The sequence below is a fragment of the Neoarius graeffei genome, chromosome 21 (assembly GCF_027579695.1).
Source record: "Neoarius graeffei isolate fNeoGra1 chromosome 21, fNeoGra1.pri, whole genome shotgun sequence".
In the NCBI taxonomy this organism is placed as follows: domain Eukaryota; kingdom Metazoa; phylum Chordata; class Actinopteri; order Siluriformes; family Ariidae; genus Neoarius; species Neoarius graeffei.
The window spans coordinates 11,519,171-11,545,354 of NC_083589.1; the positions used below are offsets into that span (position 1 = coordinate 11,519,171).

Consider the following 26,184-nt stretch of genomic DNA (forward strand, 5'->3'; position numbering starts at 1 on the left):
CATGTATTTCAGTGTGTACACTTTGTCTATAAGCATTTAATCTCTAACATGTTACAAAATCTCCTGTACAGTAATAACTTTCCAATCATTTGGCCATGTAACAGTGTAAATATTAAAGTTTAACAGACTTTTCTTTCATCCAATCATAGCTTAAAATCTAATGTCAGGTGGTTGAGTTGCTGCAGATGCCTAGTTTCAGTTTGCAGTTAAATAACGCTGGAGGAAAATCCTAACTGATGCTCTAAATTCAACTGGAAAGCTGCCTCCTCCTCCAAGATGAGGGCGCTGATGAAATGTGGCATCGTTCTTTACATAACTATGGTCAAAATATCTCGTTACATAACCACCACTAGCGCTGGTGTTCGTGGTGTAGTGGTTAGCACTGTTGCCTCACAGCAAGAAGGTTCTGGGTTTGAGCCCAGCAGCTGATGGGGGCCTTTCTGTGTGGAGTTTGCATGTTCTCCCTGTGTCTGTGTGGGTTTCCTCCACAGTCCAAATACATGCAGGTTAGGTTACTTGGTGGCATCAGGTATATCTGAGCATGAATAGTATGGCTGCTGCCTTTGACTCAGCCATCTTGAGCTGTGTCCTTCGTAATTCAGCTACGGAGCTGTAGGAAAGGATGATTCCAGCGCTACTGAACTCACGGAAATGGCGCTATACAAGTCCATTATCAGTTACGTCCCACTGGAGCTGGGAAATACAATATCATGGTCAGCTAGGAAGCCATTCCTTTACCATCCTGACAAACCCTTCCTGGGAAGCAAATACAAAATTGTACTTCCAGTATAAATATTTTTAAAATGCCATCTGAATTTTGCAGAAATAAATACATGGACACTGTGTATATATCCACTACTGCACTTATAAATATGAACAAAACATGTACTTGTACACATTTAAAGACATTGTTAAATTGATTTTTTTTTGGGGGGAAGAGTATTCAGACAACACAAATGACCAACATTAGTACTTGGCTGGAACGTTGTTGGCAATAACGGCTTAAGCAACTTTTGTGGTTTAATTTTGACTTGTTCCTCTTCAAATCCCTAAGCTTTAAAGGGTCCCTCGAGTGGACTTGATTTTAAAAGCATCCATAAATAAAGTCAGGAGTGTGTCTGGGACATGCATTTATTTTAAGAACCCAGCCTTAAGTTATTGTTGCTGTATGTTCTCCTCCAACGTGTCCTTGTACATCATCAGCAACACGTTTTCTTCAGTGATGTGATATGAGTCACTAACGTTTCCAAAAAAGCAGCTCCCCATCATGATGCTCCCATCACCATGCTTCACTGTGGATGTGATTGTGTTCTTGGGATCACACAACACTTTTATGCTGAACATGAGCTGAATTACTGCAACAGAGTCTCGTCTGATCAGAGTATAGTGTCCCGAAAGAGGTCCGATTTGGGTCGCTGTACTACGGAGATGATTGTTCCTGCAACTCTTTTCAAGTGACTTAGGCTACATCCACACGACAACGAGATTTTTTTTTTTTTTAAGTGGGTAAAAAAAAAAAAATATTGCATCCACATGGGCAACGGATCAGTAAAATATATCAGGTACATATGGCAATGCAACGCTTGCCGAAAACGATGCAATACACATACCACACCTCTACGTGCGCTGTAGGACTGTCCCATCGGAGACACCAGAACAATAGAAGTAGTAGGACGCATGCGCATAAACCCCTTCTTCTACCCGGCGTGAAGCACTCTCAGGAACAAACACACAAAAAGATGATGGTTGCGACTACGCGAGGAAAAACCAACTCTCTTGTCTGGACCGATGACGAGGTGGAGTTACTCCTGCAAGTGACTCTGAACTACAAAACCTCTAAATATCAGGAGAATGTGGACTGGGAGACATGCCAAACCAAGTACAGAGATATTACGCTCGCCTAGTTGGTATAACACCTGTACATTTTGCTTCAATAATGCGAATAAACTTAGCAGCGACTGCAGCACTGAAACTACTACTACTCTGGGGTCCGCCATTGTTGCTACGAATGATGCACGCGAGAGTGTTGCTTGTTCTAGTCATGTGGTTGTGATGTCATCGTAAACAAATCCGTTCTACTCATCCAGACGACTTCGCAACGGCGCCGTTGCCAGATTTTTCCACTCTGGAAACCGTTCTCAAAAAATATCGTTTTGGGGCACCCAAAACGCCGGTGCCGTGTGGACGCTAGGCCGAAACAAATTTTATCAGATTCACCTGAATCCGTTGCCGTGTGGACAGGGCCTTAGTTTCTCTCTTACCTTCATGATCATTAGTCTGAGAGCATGTTGTGGAATCTTGTGTGGGAATAATTAGTTGTGGTTCCATGAACTTTCCACCTGCAGATGACTGAACTAGTTGCATTGACATGTTTAAGGTCTTTATCACTCTACAGCCTCTTCCAGTTGAGTATTGTTTAAAATGTTTTTGGAGAACTTCGAGAAGCTCCTTCACCCAACCTGCAGCAAAATGTCTTGAGTGACACCAGGGCTAACTTGCATAACTTGATGTAAACTTCAGATTTTTTTTTTTTAAGACAGTGTATGAATACTGTTTTGTGAATATTTATTGATAGTCAAAAAACTTATTATACAACGAGTGTCTGAATATTTATTTCCCCTTCCTGTATGCAGAACAGGCGACTTGGATGCAGTGCAGGGTAACAAGAAAAGTTGTCTATCACCTTCCACTGATCTTATTGCAAGAGGCATAAACTAAAACGAGGCCTTGCAGCCCTGCTACGAAAGATATTTACATTACGTTAGACCTTCAGTGAACTCATCACTCTTGTGCACCCTGCTTATTGATTTAATGGGGCTTTAACAATGTTAACCCTTTAAATCTCAGTAATTCTGCAAATATTTTGTAAAGTAAAACCCTGGTACCGCTAGTTCACTGTTTCACTTTGGCTTTTTTTTTTTCATATATTACCGTTTGAATCAAACCTATGATGAGATGATCTCACTAATCCATCTGCAAGTCCAATGCTGTAATAAAACACAATCTTCCATCCAGCCTGTTACTTGTTCAGTCACAGTAACTATGGGTCACACTTCATGATCTCTCTGAGACAGACTGTTGCATAACAGGATGCGTTCAAGTCAAAAGACAGCGCCAGGCTCGTTCTGCATGAAAGTGAGGACAACCCACTGTCCTCATCAACATGGAGGCTATAGGAGACATTGCGAGGGTAAGACAGTAGGGGGCGATAGCAGCCTGGGACATTGAGTTTCAGTGAAGGGATTCTGAACCTGCATGAGCTCAGGCCGTCCCGTCCCAGTCTTTCCTGGTACCATGAGCCAACCATGTTCTCTGGGTACTTCACACTGTTACCTGGCATCGGGAGGACCACCTGTAGCAGATAAACAGGACAACTCCATCATTACACCTAACTCACAAAAGAGCTTTCTTGCACTTATGTTTAAACTGAAGAGAGGAGAGATGCTGTACCTGATCGAGTGAAAAGACACCATCATACTCTTCTGCACTCGTGACAACATGGACCTGGACAACAGGAAAATGTCATATAATAAATAGCAGCATGGGATTAACTGTTACGGAGTTTCGAAAAAGAAAAAAAAAATTCTCCATGTCGGACAGTAAAATTGAGGAAACGTTTCCTGTTTTAGGTCAGTTAGGATCCCCAAATTTATTTATTTTTATTTGTAAAATGTCAGAATAATCAGAGAGAGAATTTTTAATTACTTTCATCAAAGTCAGAAGTTTACATACACTTGGTTAGTATTTGGTAGAATTGCCTTTGAACTGTTGAACTTGGATGAAGCGTTTTTGGGTCGCCTTCCACAAGTTTCTCACAATATTGCTGTGTTCACACTTATACCGGTACGAAAGTGGTATAACTGTATCGATACAAAGTATACCGGTACAGTTTAGTGCATCTGTCCACACTAGCGAGAAATGTTTGCGGTTTTCTTTCACGGTAGTTGAAATGCGCGTGCGCGAAATGTTTCCGTGGTTACCGAGTAACTTCCTTCTGAGAATATATGGCATCCGTTATTTCGAGATCTCGAGAAAACAAAATTATTTCATGATCTCAGCTGGATCACTGTATCTCCGTCGGTAGAGACGAAGCCGGGCCAGTCTTCTGCGGAGGTGCCGCGGACTAATTTTGAAATGATCCCTTATTAAAAGGCTTAATGCAATCTCTCCCTGTGTTAACCCCTGATCAAAATATTGCCTTATTAGGTGATCGATTATTCCAGACATTCTAATGACCAAAGTTGCGTCTATACAGAATGAGAAATAGCCCCAAAGTCAGCATATCACAAGTCTCTTGGCGCACCTGAATGAACCATTTCTCAGCTGTTTACTCGAGATCATGAAATAATTGTCTTGTTTTCTCGAGATCTCAAATTAGTTGTGTTGTTTTCTCGAGATCCTGAATTAATTATGTCGTTATCTTGGGATAACAAGGTGAATAAAAAAAAGGATTATATGAAGGGCCTCTCTCGGCTTCCGTACGGATGAAACAACGTGTGTGCTTTTTGTTGTCAGTGTACAGTCTGTATTTCTGGTGGTCATTTATTCAGTCGAATTGTATAAAACGTGCGAGGCAGTTGAGAAAGAAACAAACGAATCTCCGTTCTTCACTATTTTATTCAACGAAGACATCGATTGAGGTGTGTGACTTTGCGCATGCGCATTATATTTGTATCGATACAGAACCGCTTCATCTGTCCACACTACAGCGAAGCACTACTGTACCGGTACGAAACCCATACATTTGTGGGTTTCGTACCGATACAGTTATACCACTACAGTACCGGTATAGTTGCTAGTGTGGACAGGTGTTGCGGTATGAAAGCAGTTTCGTATCAGTACAAAATCCCTAGTGTGGACAGGGTATAACTTGCTGAAATTTTGGCCCATTCTTCCTGACAGAACTGGTGGAGTTGAGTCAAATTTTTAGGCCTTCTTGCTCGCACATGCCTTTTCAGTGCCACCCACAAATTTTCCATAGGATTGAGGTCAGGGCTTTGTGATGCCCACTCCAATACCTTGTCCTTAAGCCACTTTGCAACTAATTTAGAGGTATGCTTGGGCTCACTGTCCATTTGGAAGACCCATCCATGCCCAAGCTTTAACTTTTTGGCTGTCTTGAGATGTTGCTTCAATATATCCACATGATTTTCTTTCCTCATGACGCCATCTATTTTGTGAAGTGCACCAGTTCCTCCTGCAGCAAAGCAACCCCACAGCATGATGCTGCCACCCCCATACTTCACACTTGGGATGGTTTTCTGAGGCTTGTAAGCTTCCCCCTTTCTCCTCCAAACATAATGATGATCATTATGACCAAACAGTTCAATTTTTGTTTCATCAGACCACAGGACATGTCTCCAGAAATTAAGATCTTTGTCCTCATGTGCAGCTGCAAACTGTAATCTGGCTTTTTTTAATGGGGGTTTTGGAGCAATGTCTTTCTCCTCGCTGAGTACTGAGTGAACCCTTTCAGCCAGCAGGGGATAATAAAAATTGTGAGGAAAGTTGATTTCAGAAAGCAAGCACACCTTGATGAAATTGCCAAAGTAAAAGTCTGTTAATAATCAAGGGCATAATGCTGGTAAAATTTGCCCAAATTAAACGAGATTTCAATATGCGCATAACTGTCATATTACAAAGCCTTTTGCCCAGCTTCGAGAAATTCGTCCAAAAATTGAGAGAGGAGTTGATTTCAGAAGGAAAACACACTCATGAAATTGTAAAAGTATAATTTTGTTAATCAAGGGCCACAACTCTGGTAAAATGTGACCGAATTGAACGAAATTGCAATATGGGTATTTCCAACATACAACAAAGAATCCTGCCAAGTTTCGAGAAATTCCTCCAAAATTCCTCAGGAAGTACAACCTAAACTCCAACCTGCTGCTGACCTTCTACCGCTCATCCATCGAGAGCCTGCTGACATACTGTATTACAGTATGGTACGGCAGTTGCACTGCTGTAGACAGGGAGAGGCTCCAGAGGGTAGTTAAGGCAGCACAGAAGATCATTGGCTGCCCTCTCCCCTCCCTGATGGACATTTACACCTCCCGCTGCCTTAGCAGAGCTAAGAACATTATCAAGGACAGCTCCCACCCTGGCTTTGATCTGTTCAACCTGTTGCCCTCAGGGAGGCGCTACAGGTGCATCAGGACAAAGACAAACTGTTTCAAAAACAGTTTCTTTCCAAAAGCCATAACCGCCCAGAACTCGGATATGCTCGGACTTTATAGTTTATTTATTTTACTATGTGACTATCCTCGTGCAATAATTTATAATGTGCAGTACTTTATAAGGTGACTCTCTCTGTGCAATACTTTTATAATGTGCAATACCTCACTCCATAATGTGAAACAACACATTCACCTCAAGACTGTGCACCTTACACACAGCACATACACCTCTAGCCTGTGCACCTTACAATACTTCATAAATGTGTAATATTTTATTTTATAATGTGACTCTCTCATGCAATCATTTATAATGTGACTCTCTCGTGCAATAATTTATATGTGCAATACCTCACTCCATAAATGTGTAACACAACACATACACCTCAGGACTGTACACCTTACCCCCCCCACGCTGTTTGCACTGTTATTGGAGATGCTTTAATCTCATTGTACATGTGTATAGTGACAAAGGCATTCTATCTTCTATCTAAAAATTGTGAGAGGAATTGATTTCAGAAGGTGAACACCCTTCCCGGCAGGGACGGGCAGCCATCGCCACGACATAATCCCCCTTCGGGCCGTTCGGCCAGCGAGGGATAAAAAATTTGGGGATCCTAACTGACCTAAAACAGGAAAAAGTTTCCTCAATTTTACTGTCAGACATGGAGGGGAAAAAAAAAAAAAAAAAGTCTTTTTCTAAACTGTATGTAAACTTCTGGTTGCAACTGTACATAACAGACCTCCTGGTCACTACTAAAGCTTTTAACCTAGTTACACTTCTCTCACCTGTGATGCGTGCGTTTCTTCTTCTGCTTGGCCATCTCTGCAGGATGCAGCCAAGACCAGGTCTCCCTGTACAGGCTGAGCTCCAAGAGTCTGCAGCCTGAAGCACGCTGCTCCATTCCACAAACGACTGCAGTAGGCGTGGAGGTAAAAGACCCTCATGCTGTGCGGCAGGCTGAGCCACGCATGACGGCCGCCTTCCAGGCCGCTACCGTAGCGGTGCAGAGCTCGGAGCATCAGCCTCTCTCTGGCCTTCTGCAGAGGCATCAGAGCCAGGCTTTCTTTGGCATTCCCTGAAGATACCCATATCTCATCAGTTCCTCATGTTTCTCACAGATCATGAAGAGTACAGGACTCCTCTTCTCACCTTAAATTAGTTTAGTTACAGTATCCCTAAACATACAACTCTGAACATTTATTTAATCATATAAATAAACTAATAACTTGTTTAATTTGAAAAATGTACATTTTTACACCTCTTAATTCTATGCAATTAACTTTCTAGCTTTTAGATCTTATCCAGATCTATTAATCGTGTAAAAAAAAAAATCCTGACAAGTTCTCGTGCATGATCATGACATTAAACCAAAAACATGGACAAGAGCCGGGACAACTCGCTGTTCCAATTGTGTGTGAAATTAAACAAATGTAGCCCAGGTCTGAATTACTTTACCCCATGTCCACTTGCCCGTGATTAACGTGGTCTCTTATTACCAGATTCTATTTAGTCTGCAGAGCTTGGCATGCTGGATTTAACCCAGCTCGTAATTGCTTTTAGTGATGGCAGTGATTGAAACCTGATCTCCCCTGGGTTCGGGAGGTCAAGCAGCGGATTGTTTACACAGGTGTCAGGAAAGGGTGAGAGATGGGACGCATCATGCACATTTCAGACCTCCCCTACCCTTAGGGGCCAAGGGGCAAAACAGTTTTCCCCCCACACCCATCACTCTGCAAAGAGCCTAAGGCCAAGTTTACATTAGACCGTATCTGTCTCGTTTTCTTCGTGGATGCACTGTCCGTTTACATTAAACCGCCTGGAAACGCCGGGAAACGGGAATCCGCCAGGGTCCACGTATTCAATCTAGATCGTGTCTGATCCGGTGCTGTGTAAACAGTGAGATACGCTGAGCTGAGCTCTAGCTGGCGTCGTCATTGGACAACGTCACTGTGACATCCACCTTCCTGATTCGCTGGCGTTGGTCATGTGACGCGACTGCTGAAAAACGGCGCGGACTTCCGCCTTGTATCACCTTTCATTAAAGAGTATAAAAGTATGAAAATACTGCAAATACTGATGCAAATACTGCCCATTGTGTAGTTATGATTGTCTTTAGGCTTGCCATCCTTCCACTTGCAAGTGGTAAGTGATATGCGCTGGGATCACACACACAGCGGCTCAGTCCCGAATCACTGCTTGTGCACTTCACTCGCGCACTCTGTGAGCTGCGCAGGGCCGGAGTGCGCACCCTCCAGAGGGCACTCGCTGTTCAGGGCGGAGTGATTTGGAGCACAGGATGCCTGCGGAGCCGAGCATATCCGTGTATTGGTGTTGCTGTGTGCACGCAAATCGTGTATTGGTGTTTCTGTGTGCACACTAATCGTTTTAAAAACGTTAATCTGATGATCTGCTGATACGGTCTAATGTAAACCCCACCTAACTCTGCTGCCAATTCCTGCTTATAACTTATGTGTCTGCTTTCAATCGCTAATTACCAACATTACTAATTACTAACTGCTCCCATATCATAATTCTTTCAGTAGACAGCAACCAGATGCAATGTAATCTTACTAAATTTCAATTACTTGCACTAGTGGGTACCCCCAGTTCTTCAGTACTTTTCCTGAGTAATGCATGACCACTTCCAGTTACTACATGTTGATAGCTTATCAGGCCCAGCTGTTCTGTAGTTTTACACAGGCAGCAACCCAAGTCCTAATTACTTTGCCGGGAAAACCTAGGCCAAAGTACTGGATTGGCACGGCAATAAGTAAATAGGAGTTGGGAGGATAATCAGACCTTGCATAGGTCCCTATGGGAGTAAAAGTATTAATAAAGCCATTACTGAAGCACAAGCTACAGCCTTAAGTGTGCAATATGATAAAATGCACATGTAAATAAACCACAGAACCCGTTCCTTGGCGTAAAACGAGTGGTGTACATACCCGTCTGGTGGAAATGTTGTTTGGCTTTATTTCCTTGGTCATCACCTTCCTCTGGACTCAGAAACAACCTGAGAGCTGTATTCTGAATGAGACACAGACAAACAAACAAAATACATTCCCAAAATATCAAGTGTAAAGAAGTTCATCATTCAGACTGTGTGTGCACTTTCTGGTAGTTTATTACTGTAGCTATACAACGGCACTTTCCCTACGTGAGAGAACAAGCTAATCTCTCTAAAAACAAACATCCAAACTCACCAACGTTACCCTAAACCACGTGGCAAAACATGCTACGGTCTCATCAAACCAAGGTAAAATTCTTGAGCATAAATCAAAAAATGCAAAAGATGGCTCATCATCCAAACGTCCCCATCCCTGTGGTGAAGCATGGTGGTGGCAGCATCATGCTATGGAGCGGATTCTCTTTAGCTGGGGCTCTTTTTAAGATGGACAGCTCCAAAATCCAATTTATTTTGGCACAAAACCTGCAGGCCTCTGTTAAACAGCTGAAGAAAAAAAAAAAAAAAAAAACGACACCGAGCACAAATCCAATCCAAGGAATGATCTTAATCTTCTGAAGCTAATGTTCTGAAATGGCCTAGTCAGAAGAATCTAGATCGAAATCGGACTGAACCCCTGTGGAGTAACCTGAAGAGGGCTGTGTACAGGAGATCCCTTCACAATTTCATAGAGCATTTTTTCAAGGAAGCCAGGAATAAAGCTGCTGAATCTCATCCTCCAAAAAGACTGAGTGCTGCATCAATGATCTTTTCTTTTTTACATCACAAAAACCTGCAGGTTTTAACATTAACTGAGTGAATAGTTATTACCATGTCCTCCTTCAGAAGCGCAAGTCCCACTCGGTCTGCTGGAACTTTCTGGCTGCTTCCAAACCTCTGCGGTCCGTAACAATTCACAAAGCCCCGAGTCTGCAAGATGTCAGGCGTTTTAAATTACTGTGTTTAAATCGTTCACGATGAAATATGAATGTGATTCCACACAAATTAAGCACTTAGAGCATCATGGGATTTGAATGATAGTACAGTATAGGATCAGGCTGGACTAAATCAGGTTCACCTTTACATTCTCCACAGCCTCTTTCACAAGACTTTCTAGCTCTGTGGAACTACACCTGTGAGGCTTCAGATCCCGGACGACAAGGTCAAAATGGTTCCCTGCCAGCCTTCCGAGCTGGAGGGGTTCAGATACCGGACGAATTTTAGACAGCTGTATTCCTTTCCTCTCAAACATATCAGCCTTCCCCAACAACCTGTCAGATGGCACACAAGTCTCAAGATGTCACACAGAAACGAATCACAGTGAATTTACTCAAGACATGAACGCAAAAAAGTTGTGACGCTGTGTTAAATATAAATTTAGAAAAAAAATCATGGAAAAACTGTCATTGTTAATAGTACAAAGAGAGCACATCAAATGAGAAGTTACTGTTTTTTTGAAAAATACAGTGTCTTGCAAAAGTATTCATCCCCCTTGGTGTTTGTCCTGTTTTGTCGCATTACAAGCTGGAACTAAAATGGATTTTTGGAGGGTTAGCACCATTTGATTTACACAGCATGCTTACCACTTTAAAGGTGCAAATTGGTTTTTTTATTGTGACACAAACAGTAATTAAAGATGAAAAAACAAATCTGGAGTGTGCATAGGTATCCCCCCCACCCAAGTCAATACTTTTGCTGCAATTCCAGCTGCAAGTCTCTTGGGGTATGTCTCCATTAGCTTAGCACATCTAGCCACTGGGATTTTTGCCCATTCCTCAAGGCAAAACTGCTCCAACTCCTTCAAGTTAGATAGGTCACGTTGGTGTAAAGCAATGAGGTCTGGGCTTTGACTCGGCCATTCCAAGACATTTAAATATGTTTCCCTTTAAACCACTCCAGTGTAGCTTTAGCAGTACGTTTAAGGTTATTTTCCTGCTGGAACGTGAACCTTCGTCCCAGTCTCAAACCTCTGACTGACTCAAACAGGTTTTCCTCCAGAATTGCCCTGTATTTAGTGCGATCCATTTTTCCTTCAGTCCTGACCAGCTTTCATGTCCCTGCAGATGCAAAACATCCCCACAGCATGATGCTGCCACCACCATGCTTCACTGTAGGAATGGTGTTCTCAGGGTGTTGGGTTTGCGCCACACATGGCATTTCCCATGATGGCCAAAAAGATCAATTTTAGTCTCATTTGACCAGAGAACCTTCTTTCATGTGTTTGGGGGGTCTGCCACATGCTGTTGGGCAAACTCCAAACGTATTTTCTTTTTTCTTTAAGCAATGACTTTTTTGGTCACTCTTCCATAAAACCCCCACTCTGTGGAGTGTATGGCTTAAAGTGGTCCTATGGACAGATACTCCCATCTCTGCTGTGGATCTTTGCAGCTCCTTCAGTGTTCTCTTTGGTGTCTTTGTTGCATCTCTGATTAATGCCCTCCTCGCCCGGTCTGAGAGTTTTGGTGGGCGGCCTTCTGTTGTCAGGTTTGTAGTGGTGCCATATTCTTTCCATTTTGCTGTAATGGATTTAATGGTGCTCCATGGGATATTCAAAGTCTGGGATATTTTTTATAACCCAACTCTGATCTATACTCCTCCACAACTTTGTCTCTGACCTGTTTGGAGGCTCCTTGGTTTTCATGTTGCTTGCTTAGTAGTGTTGCAGAGTCAGGGGCCTTCCTTCTTCTTCGAGGTTTTACAGCAGCCAGCATCCAAAAAGTTGCACTGCTGCCATCTACAGGACTACCACCTTAGTGCACTATATCCTGCTATATATACACACCAGTGTCCGTTAAGGACTTGAAAAAAACATCGTCTTCCCCTCCCGCTTGACCCTAATTCTAAAATACCTTTCAAAGATACTTCTTCCAAGCCAATCTCCTGCAACTGTCTAATTAAATCTTGCCTTTGGCGGTCATACTTTCTACAAGAAATCAAAACATGATGTACTGTCTCGTGTTCTTGGCAAGAACACTGGCCATTTTGATGCTTTCCCAAAATAAAGTGCTGTTCAGAAATGTGTGACCAATCCTCCATCTAGAAATAATTACCTCTTCCTTACGTCTAGCCCCCCCTCTTTTACAGACATTAACTGAATCAGTTACCCTACCAACAATTGAGAATAGATGCCTCCCTTTGTTTTCTTGCTCCCAAAGCTGTTGCCATTTTAAAATTGTTTCCTGCCACACAATACTTTTACCCTCTGCCTTGGACAGATTTATGTTGACATCTATGGGTACCTTTTGAGCAGCTTCCTTAGCCAACTTATCAACCTTTTCATTTGATGTTATACCTACATGTGCTGGGAAACATGCAAATGATATTTCTACCCCTCTCCTTTTCACATCTCTAATTGCCAGATCATCATATATAAGGTTTCGTCAGCTCTTTGATGACCCTTTCCCAATACTATTGATTGCTGACACAGAGTCACTACATATCAATACTTTATGGTTCTGAATCTCTTCTGAACCCATTGTACTGCCATCAGGATTGCATATAATTCCACTGTAAATACACTTAGAAAGTTTGAGGTTCTCTTAACAGCTTGGATATTCCACCTCTGAACAACAAAAGCTGCTCCTGTAGCACCCGTTTCTTGATCCTTTGAACCATCAGTAAAAATTAATATGTATTCCTGATACCGTTCTCTTACATGACATTGAAATTCATACACCAAATCTGCCTTTGGATTATATGACTTAATCTCAAGCAATTTTAAATCAGTCTTTGGGGACTCCAATTGCCATAGAGGAACTGATGGCCACATTACTCCTGGACAAAAGTTCTTGTCAAGAATAGCCATTTCCTGTGCCACTGTCTCTCCTACCCATCCAAAACTTGGACGTCTTGCCACCTCTCTCTCCCAGCTTGCCTGAATTATACTTTTAAGTGGGTGATCACACCTTTGACCCATCAGATTAACCCAATAGTTAGCCTGAAGCTGCTTTCTCTGCACACAGAGTGGCATTTCTCCTGTTTCTACCTGTAAGGAACATACTGGAGAAGATCGCACAGCTCCTGTACATATTCTCAGTGCCTTAGCTTGGACTATATCTAACCCAGCTAAAACTGATTTGGCTGCAGATCCATAAACCAAACATCCATATTCAATTCTTGCTCCAATTATTTTATATCTCCTTTTACATTTGTCTATTACTTTTGATACATGATCTCTCCATGCAAGTCTTGTGTCAAAAAATACACCAAGAAATTTAAAACTTTTAACCCTTTCCAAAGTCCTACCATACAGTTCCAGTTTTAAACTTATCTATTTTCTTCCTAGTGAATAACATCACCGTGGCAGCGGGGGCGTGGTCAAGCGTCGGTCTGTGAACGGAGGGCGGAGTCAGGGAAGGTAAGTGGCAGAATCACTGCACCTGATGTCAGTTAACCTGTGTTTGTGTGTGTTCCCCAGTGACCGCACCCTATAAAAGGAGAGAGAGCAGAGGAAGGGAGCTCTCTCCCCAACCAGACGACTTGTGTGCACACACGCACATGTGTGGCTGGGAAAGTGTAAAGGTCACTGAAAAGTGCAAAATAAGAGTTTTTGGAAACTCAGTTCTGTCCTGCCATACTTCTGTGCTCCACCCACGCGCTCGAAGTTCTACAGTGGTGCTGAAACCCAGGATTCAGAGCACAGAGGAGAACAGCCCCATGGAGTCCTCCCCCTTCGCGGACCTGATCCATGCCCTCGCCACGGCCCAACAGAGCCAGCACCAGGTGCTGGTCACCCTTCGGAAGGAGCAAAGGTTCGAGGCCCTGGTGCTGGCGCAACAGGAAGATCGTCAGGCATTCCGGCACCTCCTCGCGTCAGCAGGGTCCACCACCTCCACGGGCCCTCCCCACCTCACGCTAACGAAGATGGGCTCGCACAACGACCCCGAGGCCTTCCTCACGCTCTTTGAGTAAGCAGCAGAGGCCTGGGGCTGACCAGTGGAACAGCGCACGGTGCGCCTCCTCCTCATGCTAACGGCCAAGGCGCAGCTGGACGTGCTACAGCTCCCCACCGACAGCCGGATGGTCTACACAGACCTGTGCCGGGCTGTCCTCCAGCGTGTGGGGCGCACCCCAGAACAACAACGACAGCGCTTCCGCGCTCTGCGCCTAGAGGAGGTCGGCTGGCCGGCCGTTCGCGTTTAGCCAGCAACTCCGGGACGCCTGCCGGCGGTGGCTGAGGGCTGACAACCACGACGCCGAGGGAATCGTCGATCTGGTGGTACTGGAGCAGTTCATCGCCCGACTTCCCGAAGGGACCGCGGAGTGGGTCCAGTGCCATCGCCCGGCGTCGCTGGATCAGGCCATCAAGCTGGCGGAGGACCATTTGGTGGCTGTTCCGATGGCAGGACAGCATATCTCCTCTTCTCCCCTCTCCTCTATCTCTCTCCCCTTCTGTTCCTCGTCCTCGCCCCGTTCCCCCACCACGGAGGCGGGGGCCGGCTCCACCCCAGCCGGCCCACCACACCCTCCCGTTTTCCACTTCCGTGTCTGTCTCTCTCCCCCCCAGGTGAGTGAGCCCCAGAACACAGGTGCAGAGAGAAAGCCCGGGCCAGTTTGCTGGCGCTGCAGGGAGCCGGGGCACCTCCATCATCAGGTGCAGTGACTCCGCCCTCCGTTCACAGACCGACGCTTGACCATGCCCCCGCTGCCACAATCACTTTAGTCTTTTCAATAGATAGTCTAAAACCCCATTTCCTTCCCCAATCCTCCACCAGGGTTAGAGCTTCCTGCACCTTCTTCAGGGTGTACTTCACATTCTTCCCCCTTTTCCATATGCTACCACTGTCTGCAAATAGCAACTTTCCAATCCCTGGCTGAACATTAGAAAAAAATATAATTAATCATTATATTGAAAAGTAACGGACTAATAATACTGCCTTGTGGAATCCCATTTTCAACCACACACCTTCTAGATATTTCTTTCCCTATTTTCACCTGAATACTTCTATAACTTAAAAAAAGTCCATTACCCAGTTAAACAAATTTCCCCCCAATCCCTAGCATATGCATTTTGATTAAAAAGACCCTCTACCCATAGCATATCATATGCTTTTTCCACGTCTAAAAATACTACCACAACAGTCTCTTTCTTTACTTGTGCTTTTCTTATTTCATCCTCAAGACATACGATTGAATCAATAGTACTTCTCCCCTTTCTAAAACCACTCTGATAGCAAGCCATCAACCCCCTTTCTTCAATAAAGTGCATTAACCTTCCATTAATTTACCTAAATGAGAAGTTAAAGCTATTGGCCTATAATTTGCTGGGTTACTAGCATCTTTTCCCGGTTTTCTTATTGGAACAATGACTGCCTCCTTCTACCCTGTAGGAATCTTTCCTTCCTCCCTAACTTTATTAAATATATTTAAAACCTTCTGAATTCCCTTATCACTTAAATGTCTTAACATGCTATAACAAATTTCATCTTTACCAGGGGCTGAATTCTTACACCTATCCAATGCATTTCTTAATTCTCTCAGTGTGAATGGAACATTATATTTATCCTCTAATTTTCCCTTCTTTTGAATAACCTCTGCATATATGCTCCTCGTTTCTTCCCTACCTCTTCTTTCTTCTTCTGATAGATTATCAGAACTATGCACCTTACTCAGTGTGTTTACCATCATTTCTGCTTTCTCTAGGTTTGATATAGCCAACTGATTTCCATCTGAAAGGATTGGGTAATTCCACTCTCTTCTATTACCTTCCAGCTTTTTAATCATTCCCCATATGTCATTTATATTAGTAGTATTTCCAATTGAACTACAATAATCCCTCCAGTATGATCTTTTCCTTTGTCTTATCGTCCTTCTCACTACTGCCTGTGCTTGCTTATAATCAATCATATGTTGAAAGTTATGAATTCTTTTTAACCTTCAAAAGGCTCTATTTCTTTCTCTAATAACCTCTTCACATTTAACATTCCACCATGGGACCGCTTTTCTCATTAGTTTTCCTGAACTTTTTGGTATTGTAGCCATATTAATACTCTGTCGCAACTCAATTTCATCAACATCATCTGTTTCTTGGACTGAACTAATATACAAAATCACTTATTTCCATAAATCTCTCCCAGTCTGCCTTTTTGAAAATCCACTTTCCATGACTATCTTCTGTGCTCAACCTTACATCAACATCCAGTTTACATATAATTGGATAATGGTCACTTCCAATGGTGCTTTCTCCACACTTCCCACTCACACTTTGGCGCCAATTTACTGGACAAAAACGTGAAGTCTAGTACTGATTCTTTACCAGTTCTTATATCTATCCTAGTCCCTCTACCATCATTCACACAAACTAAATTCCTATCATTCATCATCTCCTCAATCACCTGTCCATTGGTATCTGTCTTTTCCCCTCCCCACATTGTATTATGAGCATTAAAATCTCCACACCATATCATCTATCCTGTCCTATTTCCTCTAGTTCATTTAATTCTAACAGTTTACAAGGGTTATAATAATTTATTACTACTATTTTCTTTTCATCAGCCCATACTTCCACTACCACACATTCTTGTTCCTTACCTGTACCCAACACCCTATGAGGCACACCCTGCCTTACAAAGGTAGCACAGCCCCCACCACTTCCTTGCTCTCTGTCTTGTCTAATGACAATATATTTTAGCTAAAACAAAATAAAATCTAGGTTTTAACCAAGTTTCTTGGATACACATTACATCTGGTTTTACACTCCTATTATCTATAAACTGTTTAAAATATTGACCATTTGCTAACAAACTCCTTGCATTCCATTGTAAAAGTAACAATCAATATGATCATCCTACACCATTTCCTTCATGGCTTGCTGATGTCACACTAAGACCATCTCGCACCTCTTCCCATTTTAAACCTGCCATACCCCAATGTTGAATTGCTGCCTTCGTAATAATTTGTATATTTTCAGTTTTTGATTTAACCTCAGCTGTTGCATTAATCACCCCTGCAATGAAGATAACTAGGTCCCTCTTCCCCCCACACTCCTTTTTCTCCTTCTCTTTAACAGATTCTTGTCTTTGCATCCATACTTTCCCTGTGGCTACTTTCCCTTTGACATTTCTTCCATTAAAGGTGTCATTCCACGACAAACCGTTTAATACTTGCTCTTTTTGAAATACCTTAGGTCAGTGGTTCTCAACCGGGGGGGCGCGCCCCCCTGGTGGGGCGCGGAGGTACTCCAGGGGGGTCGCGAGTAGGCTTCATGTATGGAGGAAAAAAAAAAATCTGGGGCTAACAGGCTATAGTAGCTAAGCAGATGCAACACATTTACCCATGTCAAAATGCAGGACATTGGACTATTACATACAAATTAATACTATTATAAAATCTATCATCAATCTAGGGCGGCACGGTGGTGTAGTGGTTAGCGCTGTCGCCTCACAGCAAGAAGGTCCTGGGTTCGAGCCCCGGGGCCGGCGAGGGCCTTTCTGTGTGGAGTTTGCATGTTCTCCCCGTGTCCGCGTGGGTTTCCTCCGGGTGCTCCGGTTTCCCCCACAGTCCAAAGACATGCAGGTTAGGTTAACTGATGACTCTAAATTGACCGTAGGTGTGAATGTGAGTGTGAATGGTTGTCTGTGTCTATGTGTCAGCCCTGTGATGACCTGGCGACTTGTCCAGGGTGTACCCCGCCTTTCGCCCGTAGTCAGCTGGGATAGGCTCCAGCTTGCCTGCGACCCTGTAGAAGGATAAAGCGGCTAGAGATAATGAGATGAGATCATCAATCTATCATAAAATCTTGTGTGTAGGTTATTTTAAGCCCATGACGCGAACATGACGCAACGTCACGTGAGTGAGTCTGCATACCATGGCCACCGTGTGAGTGCTTGCCACACACACACTAGTCTGGTTTCTTGCCGAGTTAACTCGTGCCGACTCTCGCTAGTCTACTATCATCAATCCATCGATACAGCGCAAAACCCAAACAGTCTTTTTAAAGACTACTACCCCACACTGTATTTTTGCTTTCCCCATTTCAGCTCTACCCAAATAATTTGTTGTTTTTGTTGTTTTCTTACTGCTAGTCTACTATGGATAATGCTACTACTGCTGCTACTGCTACTACTACTACTACTACTAATAATAATAATCTAGCCCAGGGCTATCTATCTATCTATCTATCTATCTATCTATCTATCTATCTATCTATCTATCTATCTATCGGTCGATATAAGGTGCTGTAGGTCGGGTGGCGTCACTGCGGGTGAGTGTGTTTGGGGGGGGGGGGGGGGGGGGGCGAGAAGAGGGGCCCCCAACTGCAATGAACCAGCTTTGGTGGGGCCCAGGTTGCAAAAGATTGAGAACCCCTGCCTTAGGTCACTCCGAGTTGCATATGCATGCTGCACGTGAAAATGTTCTTCTACCCCCATTCCCTGTATTAGCCTATGAAAGAAAATAGACGGAAATAGGAGCAAATCAGAAAAAGCCCTACGAACTTGCATCACTTCGAAAATTAGTAGTCATGGCCTCGCCCATAACCCACTGGAGGGAGCGTCACAGTGCTGTTAGCCAATCAAAAGCGATACGTTTACATGTCATGAATATTCATGAGTCAGAGCTGAAATCCTGTCATTCTCTCCCCACCCACTCCTTCACCAAACTAGAACAGCCTGAAACAGGAGCACCACAGCATTTTTTTCACCAAAACCGGCTCACAGGGCATTCATTCATACTAGGGACCACTGTACAATTAATGAAAAAACGATGCAATGACACCTTTAACCCTTGTTTGCGCCACCCTTTTAACTGCTTCTGCATAGGTAACTTTGTTCTTCATTTTCACATTATAAATCTCCGTCTCCCTTCTCATTACTTCACACCCCCAGTAAGCTGCACTGTGTGCTCCTCCACAATTACAACATTTAGGTCTTGTTTTCTCTCCACACTCCCCATAATCATGAGCTCCACTACATTTTGCACACTTTTTCTCCCCTTTACACATTTTAGCTACATGCCCAAACTTGACACTTGAAACATCTCATTGGTTTATGAGTAAACTCTCTCACACTGCATCTCAGATACCCAAAATATAGCTCTGTAGGCATCTCTTTAGTACTGAACTGAATTAAAACTGATTCAGTTTCCTTAGTCCAGTGGTTTTCAAAGTGGGGGCCGCGGCCCCCTGGGGGGCCACCAGGGGGCGCTAGGGGGGCCTCAGAAAGTTGGAGGGATGATAAAAAATTGCGAAAAAAATATATTTTTTAAATAATTATTATTAAATAATTAATTAAGTAATTAGTTTTTTCATCATTATTATAAAATATAATTATTAATAATAATACATCATATAGAAACGTTGTTTGCCATGCTCATCTCTTCGATTGCCTGTGACGTTGCGGTTTGCGCCATTTATCAAGCTGCTTTGCTCCTCAAGCTAGCGTATTGCTAGCGCAAAATGGACAGGTTTTTGAAGAAGAGACCGAAGGAACAAACCAACAGCTCTGCGAGGCACTGGTCACAAAAAGGATGGATAACGAGTTGAATCAGGTACTACAGGAGGTTATACAAGTAGTGAATTTGATTAAAGCCCGTCCCATGAAACACAGACTGTTTACCCTGCTTTGTAATGAGATGGGCGCTCGTTTTGAGGGGCTGCTGCTTCACTCGAACGTGTGCTGGCTGTCACGGGTTTTGAACCGTGTCTATGAGCTGCAGAGTTCCTCTCATCTGAAAAGCATCAGCCGGCAGATCAGTTCACCGATGCAACCTGGATCCGCAAACTTGCATACATGTCAGACATTTTCCAGCATCTAAATGTACTGAATCAAAGCATGCAAGGACGTGACGCGTACATACTCCAGGTGCAAGACAAAGTGTGTGCTTTTTGCAAAAAGATCATGCTGTGGTCAAACAAGCTCCAGGAGGGAGTTACAGAAATGTTCCCACTACTTCACCAGGAGCTGCTGTCATGTGATGATTTGGGCTCCGTCTCTCCATTGATCCAGTCCCACCTGGAGCACCTCCAAGGATATTTCAAAGACTATTTCCCTGACCTCGAAAACACACATTTAAACTGGGTTAGGAACCCCTTTGCCCCCGGTGTCAGTTCTAGTCTGGACTTAAAGTCACAGGAGGAGCTGATTGAGATGACAAACTCAGGGGATTTAAAAATGGACTTTGAGGCTCTTCCCCTGTCTAACTACTGGCTACATGTAAGAAAGGACTATCCCAGCTTGGCTGACAGGGCATTGAAATGCCTTCTCCCTTTTGCAACAACCTACTTGTGTGAGTCTGGCTTTTCAACTTTAAAGGCACTCAAAACCAAACTTTGGCTACGTTCACACTGCAGGCTGAAGTGACTCAAATCCGATCTTTTCGCCCATATGTGACCTGTATCCGATCTTTTATTGACAATATGAACGACACAGATCCGATTTTTTCAAATCCGACCCAGGCCGTTTGGATATGTGGTCCTAATTCCGATCCCTATCCGCTCTTTTCATATGCGACTTCAGTCTGAACTGCCAGGTCGCATTCATCCGACTTACACGTCATCAACAAGCCACAAACGTCACTATTCTGCGCTGAAGTAGGCGGCGGGTCTCTCAAAAAAAGTTACAACAACATGGCGCATAATCACGGGCGCAGATAGAGGGTGGGACTCGTCCCACCCAGATTTAAATTCACCTCGCTCGGTCCCCCCCCACTTATAGGGAGGAAAAAACGTCTATGCTGTCTTTCTTTGCATAAGGCAAACCTCACGGAAAAATCAAAAGACTAATTACCATTCGGTTTATTGAGGTGCACAGTAGTGTATACATAGTTGCAACAACTCACATAAAACAAAGACTGATATTCGGTTGGTTGAGCTGCACAGACTGCACAGGTTGCAAGCTCGAGCTTGGTTGCTATGGTTACTAACAACAAGTTTGACAGGCATATCGGGGTTGGGGTTGGTTTGCTGGCAGCTTTGCCCCCCCCAGTTTTTTGTCCCCCCCAGTTCAAAAAACGTATCTGCGCCCCTGTGCATGACATCAATGAGAGGGACGCTTCGGGCTGTGAAGGTTCTGAATCTTCTCAATGGAAGGACGCAGAGGTTAGGGAGCTGATTTCCATTTGGGGGGATACAGCTATTCAAGCTAGATTGGATGGGTCATACCGCAACCGGGTGGTTTTACTTCCGTAAACACTGGCCATGCTCACTGCGTGTGACGTCGTCGTATCCTGCAATGCGCATGCGGAACACTTTTAGGTCGCTTTTCGTTCATACTGAGGATCACATACAAGTCGCATATATTTGTTAATGTGAACGACCTCACAAAAAAATCGGATTTCACAAAAAAATCGGAATTGAGCATTAAGCCTTGCAGTGTGAACGTAGCGATAGAGCACATCTACATGTGGACAACGACATGCGTATGGCACTGACGGAGATTAAGCCCAGGGTTGACAAACTATGTAGGAGCCACCAAGCCCATCCCTCCCACTAGTGTAAACCGTCTGTCACTCCCAGACACACACACACACAATTGAGAGTGGTTTGATTTCTTTTGTGCTTTTCTTATCAACAGTTTGTTGAAAAGTTTACTGTTCAGTGCGAAAATATTTGTGTTGAAAACATGTTAATAATATTCTTATGCTAAACAAATGTAACAATTATTGAATATTGAATAAAAGAGAAAACATTCTAAAAGTTGATGTTTCTTTACATATTTTGTAGCATTGTCTGTGGGTTTGCAAAGGGGGTCCCCGGCCAGAAGCTAATGCTGTTTGGGGGGGCCTTGGCATGGAAAAGTTTGGGAACCCCTGCCCTAGTCAATCGTTTTGCACTCTGAACAGCATCACACTTTTCCTTTAAATACTTAACTAGATCCTTCATCTCCATTGATAAAGGAATCCCATAAATCACCCCTTTACTTCCTTGATCAACTCTCACAATCTTCACTACCTTTGCTTTCCCAACTGCTTGCAAATTTTCAGCTCTTCCAACCTGTTCGTCAGAGATACATCCAATTAATAAATTGCCATCATTCAAAATTCTTGCATATTTAACTTCCCCAACCTGATTCTTATTTTCGTCAGCTTTATTGGATCCATATTTTTCACTCCTCCCTCTTCAAACCTTACATCATTCCATTTCTCCTCACTCTCATTGCTTTTCCTCAACCGCTTAGCTTTATATATCTTCCTTAACTGCCAACTACCGTCATCTTCATCCAAGTCATCCATACTCCAACAATCTTCCCCCTGACTCCCCGTCATGGTAAAGAATATGTGCAAGTGTATCGTCTACCGGACCCATACAGGCCACCAGCCAATACCCTCGCAGAATATTCCCTCCACTCAAACTACTCTAACCCTGACAATCAAGACAAAGAAAACCAAAAAGTTGCTGCTTTGGAAGACCACTCCACACACTACCTTCCCACGCGCACGCTCTCTAGCAGCAGGCGGGACCGACCCGTTCTGCTTCCTGCTTTCCTAGTGACCAAAACCTTCACCACAGTCAAGAGCAACCATAAACCGAGTCAAACTGAATGTTTCTTCCCAGGGTCCTTCCGAAACAGGTTGATTTATTTATACAGACATCATGTGACACTTTGATTGCACACAGGCGGATCTTAATCAACTAATTACATGACTTATGAAGTGAATTGGTTGGAGCAGCTCTTATTTAGGGGTTTCATACGAAAGGGGGTGAATACCTATGCACATTCCAGATTTCTGTTTTTTCATCTTTAATTATTGTTTATGTCACAATAAAACAACAATTTGCACCTTTAAAGTGGTAAGCATGTTGTGTAAATCAAATGGTGCCAACCCTCCAAACATCCATTTTAATTCCAGCTTGTAATGTGACAAAACAGGATAAATACCAAGGGGGATGAATATTTTTGCAAGACGCTGTATTTGCTCATTTTGAATGTATTACCAGCAACTCATCACATTCTGTCTTTATTTACGTTTTACACAGCGTCCCAAATTGTAGAACAGGATAAAGCAGCTAGAGATAATGAGATGAGATGAGATGAGATTCTAACCAAATATTGATTTGGGCAGTTTGTCAACACACCTAAAAGACAAAATACTGCATTTGGAAGCAAGATGGCAGACAACAGAATCAAGTGAGCTGTATCTGATAATAATAATAAAAGAGTAAACTGCCTAACCGTTAACGTTAATCCGTTCTGTCCATTACCGTTCTGGAGAAATCTTCTTTACAACCATCGACTGATAGGTTACAGCTCGTTTGTCTTTGACACCGGCATAGGAGAAATCAGATGGAAGAACTCCGAGTACTGCTGCCATATAGCTGATGGCCTCTAAAGTCTCCAGATTTTCTTTTCTGAGGGTGAAACCTTATTGATGAGAGAGACAGACAAGGCTACATGTTAAAGGCTCGGTGAGATCTGAAGCACTTTTTCCACTGATTCAACTCAACCGATCAAAGACTCGTCACTAGTGTAAGCTTTTCTGAACTGATCAGCAGAAACAGGCTTAATGCTGCTGATCTCAAACCAACATCAGATGGGTTGAGATGATCTGGTTAGAGTGAAATCACTGGAACTGTTTTTTTTGTAAATGAAAAAAGAACCCAGGACATAATCCTTGTGCGTAGTCTTAAGAGCAGTAGAGCTGCACCTGCACTGCCAGTCTTCTCACCTGTGTAAATATCCTGCTCATCCAGATCTGCTGCCGTCCTCTTCCTGGCCTGCCTCCCTCGCTCTCTTAGCCTCACTGTAATAGCAGTTCTGCCCTGCGTCATGAAGCTCTTCGTCTCCATCAGCTTTCCAAACTTTCTGCTCACAAAATGGTGAACGGACGTCCGGTGCTCCTTGATGTCATCAGGCAAGAAGGTGAACGTGGAGCCAGGAACTTTAGCATCTTTAAACCTGAAGAACTCCTCTGCTTCCTCCACAGATACTAAATTTGAAAGTTCTCTGAAGTCTGGATCCTCTCTGACCAGGATCTCCTCATGGTTGGTGACTGTCGAGAGAAAAGGGTAATTGTACTTCACTGCGCTGTGCACGATGGCTCGCTGGTGTTTGTCTGGAAAGGATCCAAGGGATATTTCCATGTTCTTTTGCACCTCACTATAACCCTGGACGCTGCCGGCAAATTGTTCTAAGGTCTTGATTACAGAACAGCTCAGAATTACACTCAGGTCAAAACGCTCCTGGCTCAAATCTTCACCACTTGCAACTTCACTGGAAGGTGTTTCCTCAGTCAGGAGGTTTACTCCAGTACTGTCTTTGTGTGGAAACTCTCTGATCTCAGCATTATTCTTGAACTTCACAGGTTCCTCAAGAGCACCTGGACTGTTCACAAGTTGCCCATGCACATCTATTTCAGTGACCACAAAGTCCTGGGTGGAGTTTTTGATGCTGCCATGAAAGCCTTCATGAACAGACCTGCAGGGCACTGTTACTGTCCCTCCTTCATCAGCAGACCTGCAGGGCACTGATGCTGTCCCTCCTTCATCAGCAGACCTGCAGGGCACTGATGCTGTCCCTCCTTCCATTTTGGCATCTCCACTATGGCACACGAAAGACACGTGACAGTTTTAAACAGAAAAAAAAATGGACAAATGATTTCACTACGCACAATCACTGGTTGTTAAAATATTATAATTCTCAAATATCTGTATGTGCACAAAAATACAAATTATGTTTTATGTTGTGTTTGTGTTATAAACGCGTGATTTTAAAGCATGGAGCAAAAGTGAAACACTGACCCTGTGGTCCTCCTCGAAGTGCGCACTTTGTTGACGTCATCTAGAGGGAACTCTAGTGCACAATAGTGGCCCCTAGTGGTCAAAAATATAGCAGTGTTTCGCATGTACAGTAAATATGCTCTGTGTGGAAAGAGAAGTAAAATAAACTTTCAATATCAGATGATATGACAGATATCAATCAAATAAATTCCTGACAGTGAATTACTACTTTATTATAGGCCTAAAGCTTTTCTAACCTCTTCATAAAGAGGTCTTTCTGTACTTTTACAGCTAATGCTGTTAGTGGTACAGGATTTGCACTGCTTTTATAGATCTTAACTGTAATCATCTCATCTCATTATCTCTAGCCGCTTTATCCTATTCTACAGGGTTGCAGGCAAGCTGGAGCCTATCCCAGCTGACTACGGGCGAAAGGCGGGGTACACCTTGGACAAGTCGCCAGGTCATCACAGGGCTGACACATAAACACAGACAACCATTCACACTCACATTCACACCTACGGTCAATTTAGAGTCACCAGTTAACCTAACCTGCATGTCTTTGGACTGTGGGGGAAACCGGAGCACCCGGAGGAAACCCACGCGGACACAGGGAGAACATGCAAACTCCACACAGAAAGGCCCTCGCCGGCCACGGGGCTCGAACCCGGACCTTCTTGCTGTGATGCGACAGCGCTAACCACTACACCACCGTGCCGCCCACAATTGTAATCATGTCTGTAATATTAAAATGTAATAAAGGATAGTGGACAGTGACTGTATTTTAAACAGAACATGCAGTAAAGGGATTTTGTGACTGAAGACGCACTCACTGCCAGAGGTAATGAAGCACTTGTGTAACTGGGACGACAGTAAGAGCAAACAATGAGGAGACTTTAACTAGTTTTTAAGGCGGACTAGTTGTTTAACAGTCAAATAAAAATGCATATTCATGTACATTTGAGGTGAAACATTCACATACACCTGGGCAAAGGCATTCAGATTCTCTACACATTTCATGTTATCATACATCTGTATTAAACTGACTTTATTTCCATCAGGGGTCATTTCACAATAATAGCTAAGAGAAAGATTTATTTCAGCTTTTATTTGCTATGTCAGATTTTCAGTGGGTTAAATGTTTTGTTGCCTTTTTGCTTGAACTTGAATCAAGTTGTGGGGAAGCCTTCCACAAGCTTCTCAAATATTTGGGCATTTTTACTCGTTCCTCCTGACAGAACTGCTGAAACTCAGTCGGGTTCATGCATCTCCTCACTCAGACACACTTTCAGTTCAGGTCAAAAATATTCGACGTGATTCAGGTCAGGGTTGTGTAATGACCACGTCAATACTTCACTATCTTTAACCTTTTTTTTTTTTTTTTGCAAATTTGGAGGTATGTTCATTGTCC

General features: G+C 43.4%; 1 protein-coding gene across 1 annotated transcript; it reads right to left on the minus strand.

Annotated features, from left to right (window-relative positions):
• Positions 1-2,584: 2,584 nt before the first annotated feature.
• pus7l (pseudouridine synthase 7 like) lies at positions 2,585-24,818 on the minus strand. Its single transcript, XM_060903865.1, has 9 exons — positions 24,795-24,818; positions 23,723-24,594; positions 23,259-23,418; positions 10,200-10,392; positions 9,953-10,051; positions 9,123-9,204; positions 6,963-7,252; positions 3,451-3,504; positions 2,585-3,352 (listed from the first exon to the last, which is right to left on the minus strand). The coding sequence occupies exons 2-9, from the start codon at positions 24,579-24,581 to the stop codon at positions 3,041-3,043; spliced, it is 2,049 nt and encodes a 682-aa protein (XP_060759848.1). The 5' UTR covers positions 24,582-24,594; positions 24,795-24,818; the 3' UTR covers positions 2,585-3,040.
• Between the last annotated feature and the right edge of the window lie 1,366 nt (positions 24,819-26,184).